This window comes from Rhamphochromis sp. 'chilingali' (assembly GCF_963969265.1).
Source record: "Rhamphochromis sp. 'chilingali' genome assembly, chromosome: 12".
Classification (NCBI taxonomy): Eukaryota; Metazoa; Chordata; class Actinopteri; order Cichliformes; family Cichlidae; genus Rhamphochromis; species Rhamphochromis sp. 'chilingali'.
This window is the reverse complement of record NC_137939.1, coordinates 37,066,037-37,092,744: the sequence shown is the minus strand read 5'-3', so window position 1 is coordinate 37,092,744 and position 26,708 is coordinate 37,066,037. Positions and strand designations below refer to the sequence as shown.

General features: G+C 47.7%; 1 protein-coding gene across 2 annotated transcripts; it reads right to left on the bottom strand.

The window, feature by feature from the left end:
* Window positions 1–4,272: 4,272 nt before the first annotated feature.
* Window positions 4,273–26,083, bottom strand: ptk6b (PTK6 protein tyrosine kinase 6b). Of its 2 annotated transcripts, none has more exons than XM_080899160.1 (8): window positions 25,508–26,083; window positions 16,896–17,017; window positions 16,281–16,441; window positions 15,987–16,152; window positions 13,914–14,075; window positions 12,535–12,716; window positions 12,303–12,456; window positions 4,273–7,486 (listed from the first exon to the last, which is right to left on the bottom strand). In XM_080899160.1, the coding sequence occupies exons 1-8, from the start codon at window positions 25,912–25,914 to the stop codon at window positions 7,311–7,313; spliced, it is 1,530 nt and encodes a 509-aa protein (XP_080755286.1). In that variant the 5' UTR covers window positions 25,915–26,083; the 3' UTR covers window positions 4,273–7,310. The 2 variants fall into 2 exon arrangements, with proteins under 2 accessions (XP_080755286.1, XP_080755285.1); XM_080899159.1 differs by lacking the exon at window positions 4,273–7,486 and adding an exon at window positions 10,979–11,312 and having other exon boundaries at window positions 25,508–26,081.
* Between the last annotated feature and the right edge of the window lie 625 nt (window positions 26,084–26,708).

Sequence of the window (26,708 nt, the reverse complement as noted above, 5' to 3'; positions counted from 1 at the left end):
TCCACAGAAGAGGGGCCTGAAAACTGAAGGCTCTGCCTCCCATTCTACTTTTAAATACTCTAGGAACAACAAGTAGGCCTGCAGAGCGAGAGCCAAGTGCTCTAATAGGGTGATATGGTACTACAAGGTCATTAAGATAAGATGGAGCCTGATTATTTTGTGTGGGAGGATTATTATCCTCTGACAGGTGGGTGATTCTGATCTTGGTCACATGGTTTTTATGTTTTTATGTTTGGCTCAGCTGATGAAAACAAAATGAGCTGAAGTGGTGAAACAGAAGGGAGGGGCTGAGTGCTTCGGAGCCCAGAGATCTGCAGCTCAAAGGTTAAATGACGACCGTCCTCTAACCTCTGAGCTGCAGATTTTCTCCTTCAAATCTCAGCGTGCTCGCTCGCTGCGTGAACGCACAGTTTATCGTGCCAACAAAGCAGCCGTGTCACCAAAGACACGCTTCAAACCTGAGAGATCAGGACTCGAGTTTATCTCTAGGCTTTTAAATATGGAGAGTTCATATTTTTATCAGGTTTAAAGTGCAGTGGGCTGATTCCAGTCTGCAGAGCTGGCTTCTCTCAGTTTGACAGACACACTCAGGCCAAGTTTCCAGGAGAGAAAAGCTAAATGTGACCTTCTCGCCTCTCTTAACGTCAGTTTCCTCGTCTTGCGTAATCTTTGCAATAACAGTGTCTTTGTTTTGTATCCTGGCAGTCTGCTCTGTGTCAGTAACACGACGCTGGACCGCGACGCTGACTCACAGGATGAACACGATGTTATTTTGGAAAGTGAGCATTATCACAGACAACTGAGGGAAGTCTTACCGTCACTTAGTTTGCTTATACCGAGGCTCCTCACATCACACGGATAAATCCGGGACCGTGAGCTCTGGCGTGGTGGAGGATGGAGGATGGAGGTGACGGCGTTGCTGTGTGTCGCCCTCGGCGGGCTCTCTGCGCTCACACTCAAACACGGTCACTCCTCATTATCTGACACCTCCTCTCCTCCCTCCACCCCTCCCTCAGCCATCCTGGTGAATCTCTTTAACTTCCTGTTGCTCTGCAGCAGTCACCACCTCACACAGTCACAGCACAACCCACACTCAGTCTGTCCAAGCAGAGAGCACTCATCTCACCTGCACAGGTGCAGCAGCAGGGTTCCCAGGTGGTGTCCACAGACCACTGCTCTCTGCCACCTGTGGTACATCCCCACCTGTGGAGACGAGGACCCAACGCATGGAGCTGCACGGTGCCGAGCACAGCTCCAGCTGAAGCATGCCGGACCCCCACGGGGCGACTCCTCTGGTCTGGCTGTATGGAACGAACGGTTTGATGGTGGCTTTCTGTCGCAGTTTCAGGTCTGGCTGAATCAAGTGTGATGAGGTCTGTTCACCATTAAAATCATTACAACATTCGTCAAATCACAACAGTCACCGTGAGACGCTGTAAGGTAAAGAGCCTCCATTCATACAGAGAAACCCCAACAAACAGTCAACAGTGGAAAGGAAGAACCCCCATCTGACAGGAAGAAACCTCGGGGGGGGCAGGTTTGTCAGTTTCTGACAGAATCAGGACTCCTGATTGGTCCTCGGCTCCCGGCAGAGATGACTCATCAAACCAAACCAGCGTCACAGTTTCAGGATTCAGCGGAAGAGGCTGAATGACTTTATTATTTCTACCTTGATGTGTCCACAGTCCCACGAACACCACTGTGAGGCCCACGGAGAAGGCCGTGTGACGGACAGGAAGTGAGCGAAACAGTGGATTTATCACCCTGACTGAATGCTGCCTCTGCTCTCATTGGAGATCTGAACAGTTTAATAAAGAAAGAAGTGCCTCACATTGTGAAACAGCAAAGCCATCCTGTCCGAGGCCGTGGGGAGGGTCTGTGTTCGGCACATTAGGCTAAGCTCCTCCTCCACGCTGTGCGCTCAGGGTGGAATGCGAGTGGGCGTGTTGGCTTTGTGGAGCCGAGGGCCAGCGGGTTCACGGGCGGGAGTGCAAGGAAAACAGCGGTTGGCGGTTTTCCCGGTCAGACGTTGGGCACTCCTGGAGCACATGATCACTGTGTGTGTGTGTGTGTCTGTGTGTGTGTGTCTGTGTGTGTGTGTCTGTGTGTGTCTGTGTGTGTCTGTGCGTGTGTGTGTGTCTGTGCGTGTGTGTCTGTGTGTGTGTGTCTGTGTGTGTGTGCGTGTGTGTGTGTGTCTGTGTGTGTGTGTCTGTGTGTGTCTGTTTGTGTGTGTGTGTCTGTGTGTGTCTGTTTGTGTGTGTGTGTGTGTGTGTGTCTGTGTGTGTCTGTTTGTGTGTGTGTGTCTGTGTGTGTCTGTTTGTGTCTGTGTGTGTGTGTGTGTCTGTGTGTCTGTGTGTGTGTGTGTCTGTGTGTCTGTGTGTGTGTGTGTCTGTGTGTGTCTGTTTGTGTGTGTGTGTCTGTGTGTGTCTGTCTGTGTGTGTGTGTGTGTGTCTGTCTGTGTGTGTGTGTGTCTGTGTGTGTGTGTGTGTCTGTGTGTGTCTGTGTGTGTGTGTCTGTGTGTGTGTGTCTGTGTGTGTGTGTGTCTGTCTGTGTGTGTGTGTGTGTGTGTCTGTCTGTGTGTGTGTGTGTGTGTGTGTGTGTGTGTGTGTGTGTGTGTGTGTCTGTGTGTGTGTGTGTGTCTCTGTGTGTGTGTCTGTGTGTGTGTGTGTGTGTGTGTGGGAGGGGGACTATTTCTGGAAAAGTTGCTCTAATTACTGTAAATAGAGCTCACAGTAATGTTGCAGACTGACATGCTGGCCTGAGGTCAGGACACTGAGTGATCCTGATGATGATCCTCCGGTTGGAGGGCGCGTCCCAACAGAACTCATATTCCTGTGTTTAATAATCTGAGCTGGTGCAACGCGCTCAGGGTTCAACCTGACGCCTACAGGAGGAGCGAGTGAGTCAGAGGTGCCTGTGACCCGTCTCCTTTAAAGCTCCGTCACTCAGAGTGTCGCTCTATTTCTACCAGCCCTGTGGATGAACTGGGTTAACGGGGCGTGCACGCGCAGCGCTGACCTTGTCTGCTGGAAGTTTGTCGTGTTGGCGCCGCTGTGCTTCTATAACTCTCCCAGCGCTGTGTGAACTTGAGCTGCGCAGGATGCCAGGCGTTACTGACCCAGTTACCTGCAGCAGATGTAACAGCACTGATGGAAACGGCTCCTTACGCACAGAGCGCTGGCTGCGCCCCGCTTTCGTTTCATTAAAACATCAAAGAGCAAAAAGATTCAGGTTTGATACCTGCGGAGTCAGAGCCTCGCTGCTGCACGCGCTTTAGCCAGGCTCCAGCCTCAGAATGAAATAAGAATGATAAAGCAAGTAAAATGTATTTATACAGATCTTTATAAGACAAGATGCTGTTACAAAGTGCGTCACATGGGAATATAAAAGCATATCAAATAAAAACATTTCACAGGAACATTACCCTGACGCCTGTCTAACAGAAGTGTTTTAAGAGAAGCCACAGAAGCGCGATCCCTCGTTTTCAGACGGGTCCGTGGACTAATCAGGAGAGCGCTATCAGGGGATGTCCGCTTTGGAGAAGCGCAGTGATATCTGTGAGGGCCTCACCTCCTACAGATATGAACGTAAACGTGAGGATTTGAAACTGATACCTGTACCCAACTGGAAACCAGTGCAAGGACTTTAACATGGGAGAGATATGGGAGAGCTTATTATTGTGGGTTAAAAGCCTTGCTGCAGCATTTTGGATCACTTGGGGGGAAGGAAGCCTTAGACAGACAAGAAAAGAGTGCGTCACAATAGTCTAACCAGGAGATGAAGGCGTGGACAAGCATCTCCATTTCACCTTTGGAGATGAGAGTCCTGAGTTTAGCAATACTTAGATGAAAAAAGCAGCAGCGGGTCACAGGCTTGATATGAGCATCAAACGGCACAGACTGATCAACAATGATCCCAAGATTCTGAGCGGCGGCTTTTATCGAGGCTGAGAAAGGACCCAGACGTTGACTAATTTGGGGCTTGATACTCTGGAGCATAAACATTGTCATCCAACATTAATGTCCTCACGACAGGATTTTCCAGCAGCTCACTCAAACAAAGATGAAGATGAAAATTAAAGACGATGCCTCTCAGTTCAGCGACAGAAGATGTCCTTCAGAAAGTTCAGAGGAAAACTGGAGCAGATTTCTGGAAACGTCTCCTAGAGAGCCAACCAGAACCTACCAAACCAGTCACATGACCTCAGTGCGCGCGCGCACACACACACACACACACACACACACACACTAAAGTTCTCATACAGCAAAGAAATAGTGAGTCTTTGGTTTGTTGATCATCAGATTTTTTTAATTGATTTTGAAAAATGAAGAATGGTCTGATTTCAGAGTAAGCAGCGTCAGCCTCTCTCCTCACAGCTCTTCAGAAACTTATAAAACTCATATTTAATATACTGAGAGCAGCTCCTGAGACTGCGCTGCCCCCTGCAGGCCACAGATGGACACTACAGCTGCACCGTTACTTTCTAATCTTATGCAAATTGATTTTCTTCTTCTTTTATTCTCTGCATGAAATGTGTTTGTAAACAAAGTTCACATAGAAGAAAATATTATTCTGAGACGACAGAGCAGAGCTGCTGAAAGTGTTACAGAGCAGGAAAATGTCAGTAATATTACCAACGATGATGACCTACAACACAATCATTCGCTTTAAAAAGTGCATCACAGTGACAACAAAATAAAACCTGAAACAACGAGTGAAGCCCGAAAAAGTGCAGGAAGCATTTCTCAGCACCAGCCTCTCGAGCCTCGCTTCACTGCTGTGTTCGACGCTTCAGTTTGCTGAGTAAACGTTTGCAGCGTCGCCTCGTCAGGCCGCAGAGACTCAAACTAAAGCGGTTTGACAGGGACCAGGAACCTGCGACATTAAGGCATTTTATTACTTTTCCAAAGACACCGTGACTGCTGGGACCTCATTCCAGGCAGAAGCTTTGGTTTTGTCACACGTCCTGTTTAGTTTAATGTAAGTCACTTTCATTTAATTTAGGCTTCTGCATACTGGTACCTGAGGGCAGTAAGAGGTCAGATCAGAGGTCAAAGCGAGGCTATGAGTAGCTTCTAAACAGTGTTGGGAAGGTTACTTTTAAAATGTATTCCAATACAGAATACATGCCCCAAAATGTATTCTGTAACCTATTCCGTTACGTTACTCAATGACAGTAACGTATTCTGAATACTTTGGATTACTTAATATATTGTGGCGAGTTCAGACAAGGAGGAGACGGAGGTATCGTTTGGTCTTGCTTCCCGTGAGCTAGCCAGGGAGCACAGCCGTTTATTACATTTGCAGAAGAACACACTGCCACTAGCTAACTGCTCAGCGCGGCAACCACAACACACATAGGGCGCCCTCTGACCCCGGAAGGACACACCGTCGCAGCGAGAGGGCGTCACCTGTCACCATGGCAACATACACAAAACATAACTGTACAAGCAGAACCCCGAACAGCCCTGACCCGCTACAATATTATCGTGCTTTTTACAACAACGTGAATGTACTGTTGCTGTGTGATTTATTACTATTACTGAAGGTCCGCGACTCCGAACTGTAGTAAAGGGACCTCTGACTAATGCTGGGCTCACACTGTGCGATTTTTGGCCCATTTTGAGCCGATTTTTGAGTCGTGCGATCGTTTTGGCGATCGGCCCGATTTTGGCCTTCATCGTGCTTCGTGCATCGTGTAGTATACGTGAGGTAACGAGAAGCGATTGACACCTCACGACCAGCTCCCGATCATCAATCGCTTGGTCGTGAGGGTGTCACCGCAGTTTGCCACACTGCGCACGCGCAAACACAAATGTCAGCGAAAAAGACGGCGTAGCACAGCAGTGCAGCGTGTGATCTGGACACAAGCGATGGAGGCACAACCTGTAGAAACATCCGAGCCCTTTCGATGTGGCCTCACAAAATTATCACGACCACAACAACCGTGAAAATAGTTGGATCGACACTGCTGCTCAATCACAGCTGCCTGACCAATGTTTTTCATTAGCAATTTAGCAAAGTTGATGGTGGTGGTGTGTCTGTGTGAGTGAAAGACGGAGAGGGAGAGCGAGCGACAGATTTTCTGTTATAACCTTCATTTTATGGACGCACAGTGTGAGCACTCAGGTCGCATCAGAGCATCGGGCCGTATAGTGTGAGACCCTGCATCGTGACCTATGAACTTCTAACCCCTGCGAGTCAATCGTACAGTTTGAGCAGGAGCTGAATCGCGCGACTGAAAAAATCGCACAGTGTAAGCCCAGCATAATACGGCGGGGTCCCTGTCGGCTCGTAGCCGAAAAATAGCTCTACTTTGTTGTGTGGGTCAACTTTTCTTGCGACAGACAGAGAGAGGCGTTGAAAGGCTGCTCCAACGGAACTTGTTGTTTTCGGAGGAAAACACGAACACAGCGTACAGTCGAGTCTTAATAGCTTACTTACAACTGGGCTCGTCAGGCACTCTTCTTGGCTGCAGTGGTTATTATTATATTTACATGCTTCCAGCTCCCGTTTCTGCTCGATGACAACTCGTACCTTTCCACTCCCCTTTTTCTCCCTCCTCGCGCTCACAGACACATAACGTGTATGGCAGTCCATTCTCCCTGCAACACGGACTACACTGCCCATGATGCTACATTCTTTAGAGCTATGCTTGTAGCATTCTGCCTGTTAGCTTAGCACAACAACAACAACAACGAAAAGGCGCTCTCTCACCCAGGAAACACGCGGAGAGAGAGAGCGTCGCCCTGTAACCATGGCAACCGTAACGCTGCCACCTGGAACAACAGAACGTAGCTGTCAAACAAAACCCAAACAGTCCTGACCCGCGACAATATGAAACGGGAAAGTACCGCAGTGTAATCCATTTATTTCAACAAAGTAACTGTATTCTGAATACCACCTTTTTAAACGGTAACAGAATACAGTTACTCATATTTTGTATTCTAAATACGTAACGGCGGTACATGTATTCCGTTACTCCCCAACACTGCTTCTAAAGCATCACGTGAGGCGTGTGGTTTCATCTGTCAGCTCTGAGGAAAGCTCGTGAAACATGATTAATGTGATTAAAAACACTGACGGCTCAGTGTCTCGGCCGTCCTCCAGCTTCAGCCATGGAGGACAAAACAGATAAAACAGTTTGTGAACCCGTCTTTCGTCCTGCAGTAATCTGCAGATGATTGGCTCACTAAACTCGTTAGCTTATGATGGGAGCTGTTACCTAAACTTCTCTGTGCTCTCAGGGATGACCAGATGAAGTTTTGCAAGAAGACGAGCTTCAAAGAGTCCGTGTGTGTGTGTGTGTGTCACTCCAGCTCCTCTCGGCCCAGCTGGGCCTTCAGGGACTTGAAGTCGGGTCGGTCGGCCGGCTCGGCGCTCCAGCACTGGAGCATGATGTCATAGAGAAAGTCTGGGCAGTTGGGCGGTTGGGGCATCCTGTATCCCACGGTTACCTGCTGGTACACGTCCTGGTTACTGTAAGCTGAGGGAGGAGAGAAGTGATGAAGGTCAGAGGTCAAGTTTACTGAAAATCTGAATGCAATAACCTGCACGTGTGAGGCTGAGTATGCCATATAAAAGCTGACATGTTGTAAAACGCCTGTGCTCGTAGTCGGTGTAATAAACCCGATCACAGGAAGTCACCGTGCTCTCACCGGTTGATGATTTTTGCATTTGCTTCTCAGCTCACGTGCACCGCATTAAGACCACAGAGGGCAGCACCGACCGCCCTGCGATCTAGGAACTGAAGGAGCGCTTGGACCCACAGATGCTTCATGACGCTGGTTGATGAGAGGACATGATATGCAGAGTGTATTTGTAGCAGTTTGTCAGCATTAACAGGAAAATATCATATTTCACATGTTACATCACTTTGTGGAAACCTGCATTGGCCAATCATCTTTGAGGACTCTGAAGCGAGCAGACTGTTCATGGCGGTTACAACATCAGCAAACCTCAACTGCAAGGCTGGGACCTATCAGAGCTGCAGGGAGGTCCCAGTTAGGGGGCGGGGCATCAATGAGAAGGGACTGAAAGGATTCCAGTGTCTCTAAAGACAAGAACGCAGAGACGCTCTAAAGATTCATCAGCTGTTCATTCGAGCAGGTCTGACGGCCTCACCTCAGCCACAGGTGAGTCCTGGTAGGTGGAGCGAGACAGGCCCGTGCTCAGAACCTCGCCTGCAACAAGCCTGGTTTATGGTTTCAGCCCAGCCTCATAGCACAAACAGGCCTGTTCATGTTTATGGTAACGACTCATAAACAACGCTTCCTCCAGCTGCTCGTTGAGCCACGCCAGGCTGTGACCCTGTCAGGGACCACCGGCACAAACCGGGGATCTCTGGGTGCTTACTACGACACTATGGACATGCTGGCCTACCCTAAATTACAATAATTATAAATCTGAATAAAAAGAGACTTTCCCATGTTTGACTCCAAACATTATCACTCCCATTACTGGCAAAGAGCCACCACCAGCCCCTCCACACCCCCAGATTCCCTTCAAAAGTGGGAAATCTTCACTGGTAGCATGGACCTGAGGTAGGTCTGAGATCAGTCTGATGGAAAACCAGGAGGAAAACACCTGTCCAGGAACATAAACTGACACACAACACCTGCCAGTGCCGCAAGTCTGTCTGGAGTTCTGCGGGCCGGGTTTATTGAACCGGAGCCTGAAATAACCTGATGGTTAGTCAGGCACCTGCAGCCTGGATTACTAGCGCGAACTGGCAATGACCAAGCACAGTGAGCGGACTGATTTTAAAGTCAAAGCTCAGAATTTATTTACCATTGGTAGAAAAACATACGAGAATATGATGAAAATGACTCATTTAAACCCAAAGATGCTCACATGACAAACTAACATGCTCATTAATCAGTGATACAGCTGCTCATAAAGAACCCTCTGCAGTCCTCAAGGGTTTAGCTCCATTTTAACAACATCATGAAATGACACGATATCATGACGTGGTGGGGATGGAGGTGATGGTGGTGGTGGTGATGATGTTGGTGGTGATGATGGTGGTGGTGATGGTGTTGGTGGTGGTGATGTTGGTGATGATGGTGTTGGTGATAACGTTGGTGAAGATGGTGATGATGGTGGTGGTGAAGATGGTGATGATGTTGGTGGTGTTGATAATGTTGGTGAAGATGGTGGTGAAGATGGTGGTGATGGTGATGTTGGTGGTGGTGGTGGTGGTGATGGTGGTGATAACGTTGGTGAAGATGGTGATGATGGTGGTGGTGAAGATGGTGATGATGTTGGTGGTGGTGGTGGTGGTGGTGGTGGTGGTGGTGATGGTGATGATGTTGGTGATGGTGGTGGTGGTGATGATGGTGTTGGTGATAATGTTGGTGAAGATGGTGATGATGGTGGTGATGGTGGTGTTGGTGAAGATGGTGATGATGGTGGTGATGGTGGTGGTGGTGATGATGGTGTTGGTGATAATGTTGGTGAAGATGGTGATGATAGTGGTGGTGATGAAGATGGTGATGATGTTGGTGGTGATGGTGTTGGTGATAATGTTGGTGAAGATGGTGATGGTGGTGGTGGTGATGATGGTGGTGGTGGTGATGGTGATGATGGTGTTGGTGATAATGTTGGTGAAGATGGTGATGATGGTGGTGGTGATGAAGATGGTGATGATGTTGGTGGTGATGGTGTTGGTGATAATGTTGGTGAAGATGGTGATGATGTTGGTGGTGGTGATGATAATGGTGGTGGTGGTGGTGTTGGTGATGATGTTGGTGGTGATGTTGGTGATGATGGTGTTGGTGATAATGTTGGTGAAGATGGTGATGATGGTGGTGGTGAAGATGGTGATGATGTTGGTGGTGTTGATAATGTTGGTGAAGATGGTGGTGAAGATGGTGGTGATGGTGATGTTGGTGGTGGTGGTGGTGGTGGTGGTGATAACGTTGGTGAAGATGGTGATGATGGTGGTGGTGAAGATGGTGATGATGTTGGTGGTGGTGGTGTTGATAATGTTGGTGAAGATGGTGGTGAAGATGGTGGTGGTGATGGTGATGATGTTGGTGATGGTGGTGGTGGTGATGATGGTGTTGGTGATAATGTTGGTGAAGATGGTGATGATGGTGGTGATGGTGGTGTTGGTGAAGATGGTGATGATGGTGGTGATGGTGATGATGGTGGTGGTGGTGATGGTGATGATGGTGTTGGTGATAATGTTGGTGAAGATGGTGATGATGGTGGTGGTGATGAAGATGGTGATGATGTTGGTGGTGATGGTGTTGGTGATAATGTTGGTGAAGATGGTGATGATGGTGGTGATGGTGGTGGTGGTGATGATGGTGGTGGTGGTGATGGTGATGATGGTGTTGGTGATAATGTTGGTGAAGATGGTGATGATGGTGGTGGTGATGAAGATGGTGATGATGTTGGTGGTGATGGTGTTGGTGATAATGTTGGTGAAGATGGTGATGATGTTGGTGATGGTGTTGGTGATAATGTTGGTGAAGATGGTGATGATGTTGGTGGTGGTGATGATAATGGTGGTGATGGTGGTGGTGGTGGTGTTGGTGATGATGTTGGTGGTGATGTTGGTGATGATGGTGTTGGTGATAATGTTGGTGAAGATGGTGATGATGGTGGTGGTGAAGATGGTGATGATGTTGGTGGTGGTGATGGTGGTGGTGGTGGTGGTGGTGATGTTGGTGATGATGGTGTTGGTGATAATGTTGGTGAAGATGGTGATGATGGTGGTGGTGAAGATGGTGATGATGTTGGTGGTGGTGATGGTGGTGGTGGTGATGATGGTGGTGTTGGTGATGATGTTGGTGGTGATGTTGGTGATGATGGTGTTGGTGATAATGTTGGTGAAGATGGTGATGATGGTGATGATGTTGGTGGTGGTGATGTTGGTAGTGGTGGTGGTGATGGTGTTGGTGATGTTGGTGATGGTGTTGGTGATGATGATGGTGATGTTGGTGAAGATGGTGGTGGTGGTGTGAGTCAGCTGCAGTCTTTGCGGACTCTCGGTGGTTCTGCTCTTTGAAGCGCGTCCTCACTGAAGAGCTCTGCAGTCGCTGCTCTGTGTCTGCCTCTCTGCTGCCTCTCTGCTGCCCCCCTGTGGCGCTCCATCTGTACTGCAGCAGTTCAGGGTTGTGCCGTCTCTAACTCATACGAGCTGCACTCCAGTTTGACCCTTAGTACCCTGAAGTCGGGCCGGTCGGCCGGCTCGGTGCTCCAGCACCGCTTCATGATTTCATAGAGAAAGTCTGGGCAGTTGGGCGGTTTGGGCATCCTGTATCCCAGGGTTACCTGCTGGTACACTTCCTGGTTACTGTAAGCTGAGGGAGGAGAGGAGGACAAGTGATGAAGAGTGCTTTGTGTTAGCTCAAATATCTGCAGAGCAGCTGAGCTGTGTCGGGCAGCAGCTCTGTAAACCCTCACCTTAGTGTGCAGTGCATCTCCATCACACAGTGACACGCCAACACGAAATCAGACAAACCTCACAAAGAAGTGCACCTGGACTCTGATCCCGCATAAAAACGGGTTTACCCAGAATGCACCGTTTGGTGAAGTTTTCAGATCAAACTTCAGGATACCAGCACTTCTCTGTGCTCCTCTGTGTCTGATAGATCATCAGAACTGGGCTCAGTCCTCAGACTGACGGGAGTCCTGCAGTGGGACTGAAACTGATCTGAGAGCAGTTTTTAATCACAGCTTAAATGTTTTTCATGTGGAGATCTGCTGGATTTATGTAGCTTTGGAAAAGCTGTAAGTGCCTCATATGTATGTGAAGGCTGTAATTCTGAATACGTAGACAGTATGAAAGTCAGATAGTGGGAGTGGTCAGCTGGCTCGCTCTGGTTATTTATTCTGGTTACTGCAGAGATTCATAAAGTCCACATTTATGCACGTTTAAGGAACTCACTTATCTCTTTTCCTTGTGCAAACCGGCCAATCGCATTCAAGCACACGTGGACTGTGACATGAGCAGAGTGTGCAGCTAGAGGGCTGCACGTGTTAATAAATACTGCACGAGCTGCGAGGTTGGGGGGAGGCCACCGTTTTTCACCAAGCGCTCCTTCAGCTCCTGAAACACAGCGATGCAGCCGCGGCGCTCGCTCAGCTGTTACAGTAAAGTTTAACGTGCAGGCGTCCCTGAGAGGATTTAAAGGTTACTCAAGTTAGCAGAAGTTAGTCTGACGTGTTCGCTGCATCCAGATGAGCAGAGTCAAGCTTTTGGGATAATCACGATTATTGTGATAAAGCTAAAGACACACACGTGACGATCAAGACATCAGTAATTGAATGAATCTCTCTCGTGGACTAACCTGGGTAAGGAACTCCTCCACGGGTGATGATCTCGTAGAGCAGAATGCCAAAAGACCAGACGTCGGACTTGATGGAGAACTTCCCGTGGCTGATGGCCTCGGGAGCGCTCCACTTGTAGGGAATCTTTTTGTCTTCTGAGATGTAAAACGGCTCCTGAAGGGAAAAACAAGACTCTGCCGTCAGAGCTGAGCCGTGCTCCACTTAGAGATCGACAGCTCCTCCTCCGCTTACCTTGATGACTCTGGCCAGGCCGAAGTCGGCCACCTTGCAGATGTAGTCATGTCCCACCAGGACGTTTCGAGCCGCCAGATCTCTGTGGATGCTGTTCATCTCCTCCAGATATGACATCCCATCAGCCACCTGGCCTCCCATGTCAACGAGGGATGCGACGTCTTGTATTTGGCCCTCTGGACCTGAGTGAGAGAACGATGCAGATGAAGTGAGTGCGCCGGTAAGTAAAAGGTCTGAGTTTATCGAACACCCATCTCCTGCTGCTGATTCAGTGGACAGTGGCCCCTTCCCTCCCCACACACAGTCTGACTGTCTCCCACTCGTCAAGCCCACCTGTTGAACAGAAGCGCCTCTCCACCCAGTCATGGAGGTCCATCGAGTTCCAGAAGCCCGACCACGGGTTCTGGAACTCGATGGTTCTAATTCTCCACCTGAACGTCTCTGGATCAGCAGATGGAGCTGCTCCACTGAACACCAGAAACTCCAAACCACCATCAGTACCTGCTCCAGATTTCATCCACTCAGCAGCTGTTACAGGAGCTCGGTGCTGCATTCACGAGCTCCCCTGAGGGTCGGATTTCACAGGTTGGAAATCGTTTCTCAGATTTAAGTGAAAATTGATCATGTGTTTGTATGTTGATGCTCAGCTGCGATTTCCTGACAGATAATGATTTAATATCGCTGTCTGCGTGTGGGGAAACTAGCTGTTATGATCATAATGAAATGTAAGCAGAAAAGAGTTGCACTAAGTTTCATTCTAAACAGAAGAAATAAAAAAATAGATATAAAAATGCAGTTACAGCGTTAAGGAGATTTTAATGAGATTAACGCCGACAGCATTAAAAAAAAAATCTAGGTGGGAGATATCACCAAAGGTGGTGGAGGATAACAAGGCTAAGGTTCTGGGGGACTTCGTGACACACAGCTGCTGGACGACCAACCAGACACGGTGACCGCCGCTGGGACAGATGTGGAAGATGGACAGATGGTTCCAGCGGTAAGAGGAGGGTCAGGAGCTGTAACCCAGAAACTGGGACCAGATCACAAACATGATGTCTCAGGAATATAAAATTGATCTCAGATATGTGAAATCTATATCTGAGATATAAAATCCATCTCTGAAATATCTCCCTCCCATACGTTTGTGACTTTGCTGAATATAAATATACGTGTGTAACTATCTGGCACGTTTCCGAGGCTTTGCAGCAGCTGGCAGTTTGACAGCTGTTTGTTTCCCTGAGAACAGACAGAGAGCGCCCCCTGCTGACCGCCCGCTGAGCTCGATGCTGAGGCTGTAACCATAATCAAAGCCCTCGCTGTCCAACGTTACACAGCACACTGAACTCTGATCTTTCACTGGAAACAAAGCTGAGGTTTACTTCTGAGGAACTTGAGCAGGCTGCCCTTCTCCATCAGCTCGGTGATGATGTAGTACGGCATGGTCGCCGTGCACACGGCGAACAGCGAGATGAGGTGACGGTGGCGCAGGCGCTTTAGGATCTGAACTTCCCCGTGAAACTCTTTGTGGTTCAGCTCCGAGTCTGAGAGCAGGACAGAAATAAAAAGGCGAAAACAGACAGACGAGAAAAGAGGAAGACGGGTGAGAGAAATGACCTGAAAGGCACAACAACTGTACTCAAAGGTGGAAAACATGACACTGTAATTATAAAGAGAAATGTGCCTCTTGTCTAGATTGTTGTTGGATAATAACAAAGACTGTATTAAAAAGATGATCAGCACGACGCTGGTGGATCATTCAGCATGTTACTGAAGGACCAGTTAATGACTGGGGTATACGAAGACATTTAGAGGGAGGCGCGCTGAGATTTCGGAGACCCCTCTCTGAGAAATGCTCGGCTCCGCCTGAGCCGGATGTTTCAGGAAGATTTCTCTTTCCTGATTTTGAAGCTGAGCTTTGAAAGCCTCACTGAGCAGCATCTCAAATTAAAGTCCTGAGAGCCTGACCCTTACTGTATCGTTGCTGTAGGGCTCAAACATTTAAATGTACCGTATGCAAAGCAGACAACAGCGGGAAACAGCCGGTTGTTTCCATGGAAAGTACTATTGGATAGTTTGCCCAGCTTATCATGGAGACCAAACACCAAACACGAGCTCTGCTTTAGAAACGTGGCGCTGGTCTCCCGCAGCATCGCTTGCATATGCAAACCTGCGGAGCGTGCGAGCGCCTCTTTCTTTGTGATGCTGTTTGAACCGATCCTCGGAAAGAGCTCGAGTGGCTCGTCGATGTCGCCCTGAAGTGCCTCTCACTGTCAGCTGACCAATCACAGGCCGGCCCGTCCTCATCTCCTGCAGCCCCTGCTTCACGGCACGGAGCTGGTTTAGAAACGGATGCATGACAAGACTCAAGCGTCTAATGTCACCATAACTTTGCATATTTCTATCATCTTTGTTTCAGTGTTTTAACCTGAAACATCAGCTGCAGGTTCCAGAACAAGAACATTTCTAACGTGCTGAGAAGTTCACCTGCAGCTCAAAACCTGCCCGGAGTCACTCATGCCAGACGTTTCACACTTTATAACTCAAGCGGGAGCCTGCTCCCGCGCTCCTGCTCCCGCGCTCCTGCTCCCGCGCTCATGCTCCCGCGCTCATGCTCCCGCGCTCATGCCCTCACGTGTAAACCTGCGTCGGGTGTCCTTGCGCCCCGCGTTGAGCTGATCAGGCTGACCTTCGGATCACGTTTAAAGTCAGGTGACGCGTTTTTATTGCGGCAGCCTGTAATTCCGTCTCTTTCAGCCTGTACGCCGCCATTATTCACACGCCGGGTGAGTTTCCACGCTGGGGCCCTTTCCCACTTTCTTCCTATTTTGGCCACACTACATTGTTACTCTTGGCCTTGCAGGTGAGATGCGGGCACTACGGTAACCCTGCAGGTTCAGAGGCTCCGACTGCGGCGTGACGCACATTTATCCGATGCCCAGGAACGAGACCGGGCCTGTGGTCCAATCACATCGAGGGAGGGATCTACAGCTGGAAGAAGACGCATTTCTGGAGCCGCAGACTATTTGATGACTTTTTTGTCTTTTATGTCCACCTGAGTGTAATTTTCTGTGGGTTTTGGGTTGTTGGATGGACAAAAAACAAAACCAACTTGTGTGTCTGTGAAAGCATCAGAGGCATCGTTCAGCATGTGTTCACATTTGTCTTTGAGTTTCTCTCCATCCTTATGATGTCTTATTGGCCGGAGGTGCTGCTGTTTCCGGAGGAAGGAAAACTCTCACTTCCTCATGACAGAAATAAAATTCTTCACCGTGTGTTTCGTTTGTAATGTGCTGTCTGCATGAGGGTCAGCGTGCTGTCCTCAGTGTTTCCACAGCCGTGTTTAATGTTTTCAGTCATGTTACAGCACTGAATGAAAGGCGGGGGGCGGGGCTAATGACGGCTTGAAAGCGTTTGAGCAGACTTGTGTTTGTGAGCAGCAGAAAATAAAATACCGCTTTTCAGGATCTTGATGGCGACGCTGATGTGGTTTTTCCAGCGGCCGCGGTAAACATCAGCAAAGAAGCCGCTGCCCAGCTCCTCCTCCAGCGTGAACTCCTCCTTCGGGAGCTCCCACTCGTCCACCGTGAAGTGGTTCAAATCCTGGGTTTCTGGCCTTTTCTGATGGAGGAAACAGAAGCGTGCACCTCAGACATTCACATCCATGCAAAACTAAAGGCTGCTCCCGGCCAGCGGCCCCGTCACACAGACAAGAGGAGCGAATAAATGATGGCGGTATGAAGACTCACCTTCTTGCAGGGCTTGCCCAGCTGGCCGGTGGTGTTGAGGCTGTTGGCGCAGTAAAAGTCGACCACGTCGATCAGCGAGCTGAAATGATGCTTGGGCTCGATGTGGAAACCATCATCTCCTTGGTGGATCTTGAAGTGCTTCACGCGGCTGCCGGATCGCACTACAGGAAGACGGACGGAGTCAGAGACGAGTCTCAACAGGACACGAGACCTCATTTTTATTGCTACGGTTATTTTTTATTTCTGCTGTCATGACCTCAGAAAACAGAAACTAAACATCAGTGGAAAAAGCACAGCTCTCAGTGATAATCTCAGTTATAATGAACACTGCAGCGCCGGCTGCAGAAACGATTAACCAATCAGCTCCCTGATGAACCCAGAGACTCACCTGGCTCAGGTGAAAAAGTGTCAAAATCACAGCCCGTTTAACGCTGTCTCTGCTAGGCCTGGTTTTTATTGGCTGATTCAACCTGTTACCTGTCGACAGTATCCACCTTTGGAGCACATGTTCACTGCATCATCTCAGTGCTGACATGAGGAGGATTCGTTAGAGCCTCTGTTGGGGTTTTCTGTAGCCCCTCCTCGTGCTTGTAAAGGCCCTCCCTGTCCACTTACCTGACAGGACGTATCCGATGTCGTCTTTCTCGCTCTGCCGGACGAGGAAGGCTCCCTCTTCGTTTCCTGGGGCCATCAGGTGATTTTGGGCCTCGAAGCGGCTCAGCTTCCCATAAAACCATCTGGATCGAGACAGAAAGATAATTATCAGGAGCTCGCTGTGCAGGTTCAAACCTTCCGCCTGATGTTGTACAGCACGGACAGATGCTAGCTAACATTGGGCTCTCATTAAACCTGCGGCAGTGACCTGAGGCTGAAAGCTCAGTCAATTAAAACATGTCTTTAAAGAGGAGAGGATGCATGATTCCTCTGCAGTCTGTCGTCACAGGTTCAAATCTGCGACCATAACAATGAACAGAAGTAAACAGTCAGAACTACCGTCCACGTCCAACCACAGTGACAACAGTTTCCGACGGCTTTGTTTGCATCATTTGCATCTTTTCATTTTTACGGTTGCAGATTTGACTCTGTGGTAATAAAGAGTGCAGACAAAGACACTCCTGTTTCAGCTCATTGAGGTCTGCAGCATTCGTTCATGCACAGCTCTCTGAGCTCTGCACTTCGGACCGTCGCAGCCGTTCAGTTGGAGATTTGCTGCTGCGCTTGGATCGTTGTCCTGCTGATGAGCCAGTTTGGTCCAGGCTGTGGGACAGACGGCCTCACACTGACTCCAGCACACAGTGGTACAGAGGAGTCCACGGTCCGCCGAGGTGGTGTTTGGGTTCCTCCTTTGTACAGATGCAGCTTTACAAACCTAAGCCGTGCTCCTGCAGCACTTCCAAACAGCTACAGTCATTCAGTTTGTTTCCAACTGTGTTGTCATGCCCTTTAACCTACTCCTGTGAGGACTGTTGTGTTAACACATCTGAATGTTTCAGACCTGCACACTGCAGAAACCTCTGCTTCATGCTGTGGGCGTGGAGAGGTGGCCTTAGTTTCTCACTTGACTGAGTTAAAAATTTACACAACAATAAATTTTAAACTCCTGCAGGATGTAAACACTTGAGATGAGGTGTGTCAGTTTACTGTTTGGACCGGACTCTGGTGTTTATTATTACCTTCTTATTATTCGAAAGATTCAGGAAAACAGAGTTTGAGTAAAACTATGTTTGGGTTGTAACGTAGAGTTCGGTGGTCTTAAAGAGGCATCGCTATGAGCTGGATTGTAGAGACTGAGCACCTCCTCCAACAGCACCCCGTGTTCTTAAAGTAAACAGCTTTACAAAATAAAACGACCGCGCTCGTCTGAGACCGGACGATACTGGAGACAGCTCCTTCTTCTTCAGTGTTTAATGGCAGCTGGTCCTTGTACATGCAGTGCTGCCATCTTCTGTCTTACACTCTTAAATCTTATTGCTTATTCCTGCGTCTTTCAGGATCTTACAAAGCTTCAAACGACGCGTCGACTATTAAATTAAATTTTGATAGTCGACTAATCGTGGCAGCCCTAGTAAACCGAACCGGTCCTAGCACTGAACCCTGTGGAACTCCATAATTAACCTCAGTGTGTGAAGAGGACTCTCCACTTATCGAACGCTGCCCCGGTCTAACATGCCAAGCACAGAGATGAGTGTGCGTGCTGATTTTTCCCCATCAGTAAATGCTGTGATGGCAGCGAGCTAAGGCGAGTAACTGACATTAACTTTCTACAGTAACAGCTAACTGTAACTTTGAGCTCGATAGCATCGTCAATCAAAACTGCTCCCAGCAAACACAGATGTTTACGTCAGCGCTGCAATTTCCACCAACCAAACAACTTCTACTGTTACAACTTGCACATTACTTTTCTCAGTTTATATACGCCAACTTTTTGGAAGTTACATGTCTACTTTTTAATGCACAGGTACAATCACACAATCTGCACTCTTCTAATGATTCTAGATATTCTTAACTATTTAAACATCGTTCAGTATCCTGCTCTGTTTGCACACTACAACCTGGGTTTGCCACTTATCTGTAATTTAATCTTAATAACTGTGCAGTACTCTGCTTTGGTAAATACCGGTGTCCTGTCCTGTTTGTATGTGTTTTTTTGCAACCAAATTTCCACTTGTGGGACAATTAAAGGATTATTCTATTCTATCATGTCCAGGTGAGCTTTACCGACCCACAGGTATACGGTGTACACACTGCTCCCTGAGCTGCTGGACAACATACATGGCATACAGCAGGGTCATGTGACAGAGCCTGCGTTTGAGCTGCACAGACACTCCAGCAGAAGGATGATTGCTGATCGTGTAACAGCTGCCTGGGCCACTGACGGGCCCTCACATTGAACAGTGTTTGATATCAGCTAGGATTTGATTTCTAAACATTTTGCCACTGGCTGCATTCAATTTAGCTTCTTCCAGTTTCTCAGTGTTGGGAAAGAGTTCACCACGATCATTTACTGGAACCTTTAATGGATCTGAGCCAAAGCTGATCCAGTTTGAATGGCCTCTGCTTTCTGTTCAGTCAGCCAGAAAAGCGAACAGTACTTTCTGAGGTGAGAATCGGCCTTTAGGTTTGGACCGAAACTTTCCGAGATTCAAGCGAGACATTTTTTATTTGATTTGTTCTGAGTCTGATTAAAATAACCAGGACATGAATCAATAATGAAACTGATGTTTGGCTGCAGCTCTGCTAGGAAAAACCAAATAAACCACATGAGTGAAAATATGCTGCTCAGCTGCGAGCTGGAAGGCTTTGCCGAGGAATGATAACCTAAATTTGTACACATGCCGTTCATGCTTTAAACAAAATTATCTATTCATGTCCACATGTTGTGTTCCTTTCACACTCTGGTTTGGACTGCATGCTGTTTGACCTCACGGCTCTAAGCTTTGGCTGTGAAACATTATTTAATCTGAGAGCCGTGTGACAGTTTCAGGTTTTAAAGGTCGCACATCTTTGCTTTGTGCCCTTGCAGGATATAGTGATGGTAAAGTCAGTACTGAGGGTTTATTGGGAGAGCAGAGAAGCTCTATAATTAAACGGAGCAGCTGGTGACATACGGGAATAGCCACACTTTGCACACTTCCCATTCTGCTGAAGCAATAAACTGTGAGTGAGAACGGCAAAACGAGAAGTGGTGAGCTGACCGTCGGTGTGTGCGTCCCAGTTTGCATCACAGCTGAAACACAAACACGGGCTGGTGTGATGTAAAGCTGTGACATTTCTCATGGTGCTCACAGCGTACGGCTCAGTCAGGATCAATAAAGCTGCCGCAACCACAAAAATAAACGAGCAGCACAAAGTGCGACGTTATAAAGACGAGCAGCTCGCTGGGGTTTTATCACACTGTAAATAGAAGATGGATGTAACTTGTTTATACGTTCACATTTTGAAGTCTCAGTCCATTTCCAAAGGTGAACACGTTTGGATGAGTGGGTGGAGCGCTAGGTTATCAGCTGATGCTATCTGGGGCAGCACAGACTCTATGGGAGCATCACTCGGACACCTGCTGATCCATAACATCCAATCAAAATACTAGAATTTCACTCTGCAAACTTGGAGCTCCGCCTTCTTGGATGTGCTGTTAGTACTGTAACCTCACAGCAGCCATAATACTGGTCACATGATGTCATTAATAACTCAGAGGTCCGACTAAAAGCCTAGCAGACAGCTAACAGCTACAGCCGCCTGTGTCACCTCCACCTGTCAGTCAATGAGGCCACGCCTCATTAATGCAAACTCGAAGAACAAAATATCTCCAGGGACCAACAAGTTTGTGCATCAGGCTGCAAACATGTTTGTTTCTGCTGCAAAGTGTTAACATGAGAGACTCGCTGGAGCCCCTGCTGGACGTTACAGAAACTGCAGCCTTTGAAGCTTCAGTTTTTGTGTTTTTTAAAAGGTCAAAAACATGATAAACAGCATCCAAATATTCATATCAAATGTTAAAAAGCTGAGCATTAATAACATTTAACCTTCATAATGTGAACTGTTCATTTTTTCATCTAAAGCAGAGCTGTCAAAATCCAGTCCTCGAGGGCCGCTGTCCTGAAGCTTTTCCAAAGCTGTCCCAACACGTCGGCTGCATCCTCCGGAGGCCGCATTTGAAGGCCGATTACGTCACAGCCAGGCGACGAAGGCTGTCCCAAGTTGTCGACTATTTCAAATGCGTCCTCCTTTTCCCTGAATTTGAAGGATGGGTCAGGTGTGTCCTCACACCTCACCCAAATTCCAGTTTCCAACAATGGCGGCGCTACTAAGTTTTAAAATTATTCTCATTAATCTTTCTGGCCGCAAAATAAACTTTTAACATATATTAAGGGGAGAAAGTAGCTGTGTAAACATCAAATATCTGCTCAGTTTATCAAGACATCGCATATTTGCAAAAGTGTGCGCCGACGTCTTTGGAGACGTCTGTTACCCACCCGCTCGATAGCGAGCCGGGGGGTTCAATGGTCACTCCAGCCGGCGAGAGCAGCGGACTCCCGGCTTCATCGTTTTCAGACCCCCGCTGTCTTTCGCTACTCAGGTTAAACATGATATACGTCACTCGGAGAAATTAAAAATGTAATTGTTTGCCTTTTTTCAGTGTTTTGTTTGTTCCGGAGTAAATCGGTTTGGCTGAGATCAAAGTTATTAGATTATTAGATTAAATAAAACTTTATTAATCCATCGGGTGGGTTCCTCCGGGATTTTCACACAGCTGAATAAACGTCAAACAGAAAACTGATTAAACAGAAGAGTGAGACGGTCGAGAGTTTCCTCCAGTGTCCTGTTATATTTTAGACAGCACGGAGCAGACGGCGAGTTTATTAAACTCCACCCACACAGCGGTGACGCAGATCTGAAGGCTGGACCGTCCCATTTCACAGCCTCGCACTTCCGGCCTTCTCGGTCTTCGAAGGACCCGGCCCACATAGAACGCGAAGGCGGGCCCTTCGAAGGACGCAGCCGACGTTTTGGGACACGGCTCATGTGTCCCTGCTGCAACACACCTGGATACAATTAGTAGGTCATTACCAAGACTATGGAACCTGACTGCATGCCGAGGTGGCAACCCCGAACCCTACTCAAGTAAATTTAAATATAAGTGTTTGTAAAAAAGTACTTTTATTGCACCGTGTTCAGTCAGTCATGAGCTGCTGTAACATGAATGAAGTGGCTGAACTGCACCTCAGCATGCGGTTCTGTAGAGTCGGGCTAATGACCTACTAATTGTATCCAGGTGTGCTGCAACAGGGACACATGGAAACGTTTCAGGACTGCGGCCCTCGAGGACACCGGTGACCTAAAGCGTCTGATTAGCGGGGCTGCTGTTTAACCCCCCATGCTGACTGCCTGCATCTTTTCACAGAAGTGACAGGAAAGCAGAACTTACAGAAACTTCCACTGTAAACAGGACGCACATGCACACTTCACTGCAGTAGAAAACAACCGTTTGACTCCCAAAGTGTCTTTTTACAGCGCTCTGCTTCACTGCTTACCTCAGTTTTACTAATGCGATAAAGGATAAATGTGTGATAAAGGTTAAAGGAAGCGTTTACAGTGCTGCGAGTTCCTGGCAGGTAGGTGGACAGTGTGGACTCTGGCTGATAATAAAGGTGTTACACTGAAAAAAAGGCCATGTTGGATTTACTTGATTCAATAGTGGCTCAGGGGGTTGGGAATCGCATCTGTAACCGGAAGGTCGCCGGTTCGATCCCTGGGCTCTCTGTCCTGGTCGTTGTGTCCCTGGGCAAGACACTTTACCCTACTTGCCTACTGGTGTTGGCCAGAGGGGCCGATGGCGCGATATGGCAGCCTGGCTTCTGTCAGTCTGCCCCAGGGCAGCTGTGGCTACAACCGTAGCTGCCTCCACCAGTGTATGAATGTGAGAGTGAATGAATAGTGGCATTGTAAAGCGCTTTGGGTGCCTAGAAAAGCGCTATATAAATGCAATCCATTATTAATAGTGGACATTGGTTGCACGCAAACAAACAAACAAGTTAAATCAACACAACTTATTCATATTCAATAAATTTTGTGTTCATAAAAGGCGATTGAAACATGTTTAGATGGAGTAAGTTGAGCTCTTGGAATATTTTAATCCTCCACAATGTCATTTTATTTCAACACTATTCAATAACTTTTAACCCAGTACTAGTTGGTCACTTAAATACTACACGTTGTCTTCATATTACATAATGTTCAACAAAGTCTAGAGTCTGGTTACCATAAAAAGTGAATGGATCTACAACAACTACCATCCTGGTCTTTATCCTGGTTGCAGGGGGGCTGGAAATAACCCTGAAGTGATAGTTACAGGGCAGGGTACACCCCGGACAGCTCACCAGTCTATCACATAGAGACAAACAACCCTTTGTGCCAGATTGTGGGTTTGAACCAGGACCTTCTTACTGGGAGACAGCAGCACTAAGCACCATGCCACCAATACAGGCTCATCAGAAGTAGGAAAGCTATGATTTCAAGGCTTGATGCAGAATTTTCTTTACGTTTTTGCCCTTGACAGGTTAAACCACAGTAAGCAGCAAACACGTGGTGGGTGTGTAGTTGTCTGCCTCTTATAACTCCAGTGATTTTCCTGCAGTTTGACATCTCATGTGATTTTGCGAATTTCATGAGTCCAGCAACGAACCACTCTTACTAGATTGTATGATGTCATCTCAACAAGAACAAATTAAGTTGCTGAATTTCATGCAGATGCTACATGATTTAATTACGTTCACCATAGAAACATGGAATTATTTAGTTCAAATTACAAGTTTGGATCTTATGCATGTAACAACCACCCAATTTGATTTTGGAGGTCGACTCACGAAATTCACAAGATCACATTAGATGTCAAACCACAGGACAATCAGTGGGGTTACAAGAGGAAGACAACCACACCACGTGTATGCTGTTACTACTTCTTATGGTTTAACTTGTCAAGGACAACAACATAAAGCATCATCAAGCATAGCTTTCCTACTTTTGTTAAGTCTGCATTGACACATTAATGCCATGGTGGTTCGTGCTGTTGCCTCAGAGCAAGAAGAGCCTGGGTTCAAATCCACAGTGTGGTGAAGTTTGCAGTGGGTTCTCTCTGTGTACTCTGGTTTCCTCCACAGTTAAAAGTCATGCAGTTGTAAGGGTAACTGGTTATTCTAAATTACCCAAAGGTGTTGAAGTGCAAATGGTGTTTGTCTCTGTATGATTGACTGGCGACCTGTCCAGGATGTACCCTGTCCCTCTTGCCCTATCACTTCCGCAGCCCAGATAAAGCTAAGAAGATGGGTGGATTGGAAGTTACTGTAAATCCATTGATTTCTTTTGGTTGAACATTACGTAATATGAATACAACATGTACTACAGACATAAGTTACCTTTCATTCATTCAACAAGATTATCATTGGTGTAACAAACAAATACTTTACTAGTTCGTGTAACAAGACTGACTTTTGATGTGCCAAAGTGTTTAAACAAGATAAGACGGATTTAAATACATTTAATTAGACTAACGTGGTGCAAACATGTTGATTGAACAAAAGTCAAATTAATTGAATGTTAATGTTAATATTATGTTAAACCTACACACATATATCGTGTTGACACAACACAATCAAGATGGATTAATATAACATGATTTGTTTAGATGGAATATAAGTGGCAAGATAAAATTACGTTCATCCAATGAATTATTTTTTGAGTGTAATGTAACAACCACCCAATGTCCTTTTTTCGGTAAACCAAAAAAAGTAGAGGCGGCTACTCGACTTGACTGAGGCGGACGTCTTCCTCAAACCAAAGCGCGCGAGACTGAAATCCCGGTGTCGCGGGATTTAATATTGCGATATTATTGACTTCACTCAAACATGATATGAACAACTTAATCTAGCTCTGCATATTATGTAGTTTCTACACTATATAGTTACACTTAACGTTAAAGCATGAGGCACTTGTGTTAAATACACGATGCTTACATAAATCCACGAGCTGGCCAGCCCCCTTTTTTCAGTGTACACATCCTGATTTATGCATCTGCAGCTGGAGGCACAGCAGCCTCGTGAACATAATAAAAAACGTGATTCTGAATGTGAATGAATTTCTGCCTTTAAGCTGGAAATCTTCTAGCTTTCCTGTCAACACCTTTACCTGTTCAGTGACATATTAATAGGAAATTACTGTGACACGTTTTCAAAGTATACACTGAATGTACTTGTACATTCTTGAAATACCACTCTGCTGCACTGCGTCACATTTCCAGTGTAAACATTTAGAAGCTTGAGTGTCTTCCTGTTGTACTGACTTTATGATGAATCATATGATGCTGTGTAAATAAAGGTGCCCCAGTGTGGAGGTCATTAAATCCCCTGCAGCTGCCTGCAGCATTAAATCAAATCATGGATGATTTTACTGCCGCACTTTGTGCTGAAGCCTTGCTCCTGTTGGGTTTGAGTGTAAACTCTGAGTTGGACAGGAGAGGCTCACAGATGAGACACCTGAGCTGTCTACACTCGGGGCTGGATCAGGTGTGTTACCCCTGAAACGATCCTGGAAATGTCCTACTCCCTCTAAACACCTGCTCTACTACAGACACGCCGCTCACGTGCTTCTGTCTATCGCGGACACCGGGATGGCCCTCGGAGCTCCGAGGTCAGAGCTGCTCTCTGGGAGCCGTCAGAGGAAGCTGCACTCACGGCTGCACGTTGATGGACTCTGCCCTCGCCAGGTAGTTGTTGGGGACGATGCCCTGCGCCACGACGTGCCCGTTGCGGTCGATCTTCCGCGCCGTCCACCAGTCTCCGCTGCGGCTGACCACCCTGAACAGGTCTCCCTCCTGGAAGGACAGCTCCTCCTGGTGCCGGGACTCGAAGGGCCACATGGCCGTGTAGATGCAGCTACCCTCGGAGGCGGTCTCCTTCGGGGGCTTCGGGGGCGGCGTCGGGGCCTGGGGCTGCTCCCCGTCGCTGCAGGTCCCTCTCCGTCCTCCTCCATCCTCTTCTTCACCTCCTGCTCCCGCTGGCTGAGGAGCCTTCTTGCCCGTGAGAATCCTCTCCCACAGTGACTGCAGGCAGGGGCACGCTCTGCGCAGACACTCACCCATAGGTGACCACGAATGGCTCCGCGCGCGCTGTGTGTCTCCGCAGCTCGGCTCAGTCAACCCGCCACACCTGTCCGACAGGTGCAGAGCAGGGAGCGCGGAGAATGTCGGGAACGGTGCGGTGAAACTGTACTGGGCGAGCCCACGGAGGGACTTCCTTTAGTTACAGAAACCACGGGAGCCCCGCCCCCAGAGGGTGTCATCAATCTGTTCGTGCGCTCTCTCTCTCTCTCTCTCTCTCTCTCTCACACACACACACACACACGCACACGCACCGGGGTTTTACAGGTAGGCAGGTGTCAGCGGAACCAGTTGACTCCGCCTCCATTCCAACCGCAGGACAGGACGTGGTGACGTTTTACTTCAGTGACAGGTGTCGACACATCAGCGCTCAGCTCGCGGGTTACAGCAGAACACATTTGTTGGTGCCAGTTCAGGCCCACATTATTCCAGATCTCGATTCAAACAAAGAGGAAACAAGGCAACTATCCCAAAATGTAAAGAACCACATTTATTTACTTTGTATTAAAAATGTAGAAGATGATTATTAGTTTTCTCGCTGATCAAAGGAAAACGTTTTATTGCCGTTGAAGCGCTCAGAGCAGCTTTTTGCTCGCTGCTTCTGCTATTTTGACATTTTCCTCCGTGTCATCACTATAATCCCAACTATCAGATTCAGGCTCCAAAATGTTGAGATGACTTCAAACCTGAACAGGGCAGGGGGATGAAGCGTTTGGAGCTCATCTGTACGTTTACACCTTGAAGCATCCTGTTGATATCATATTCTCTTCAGTCTC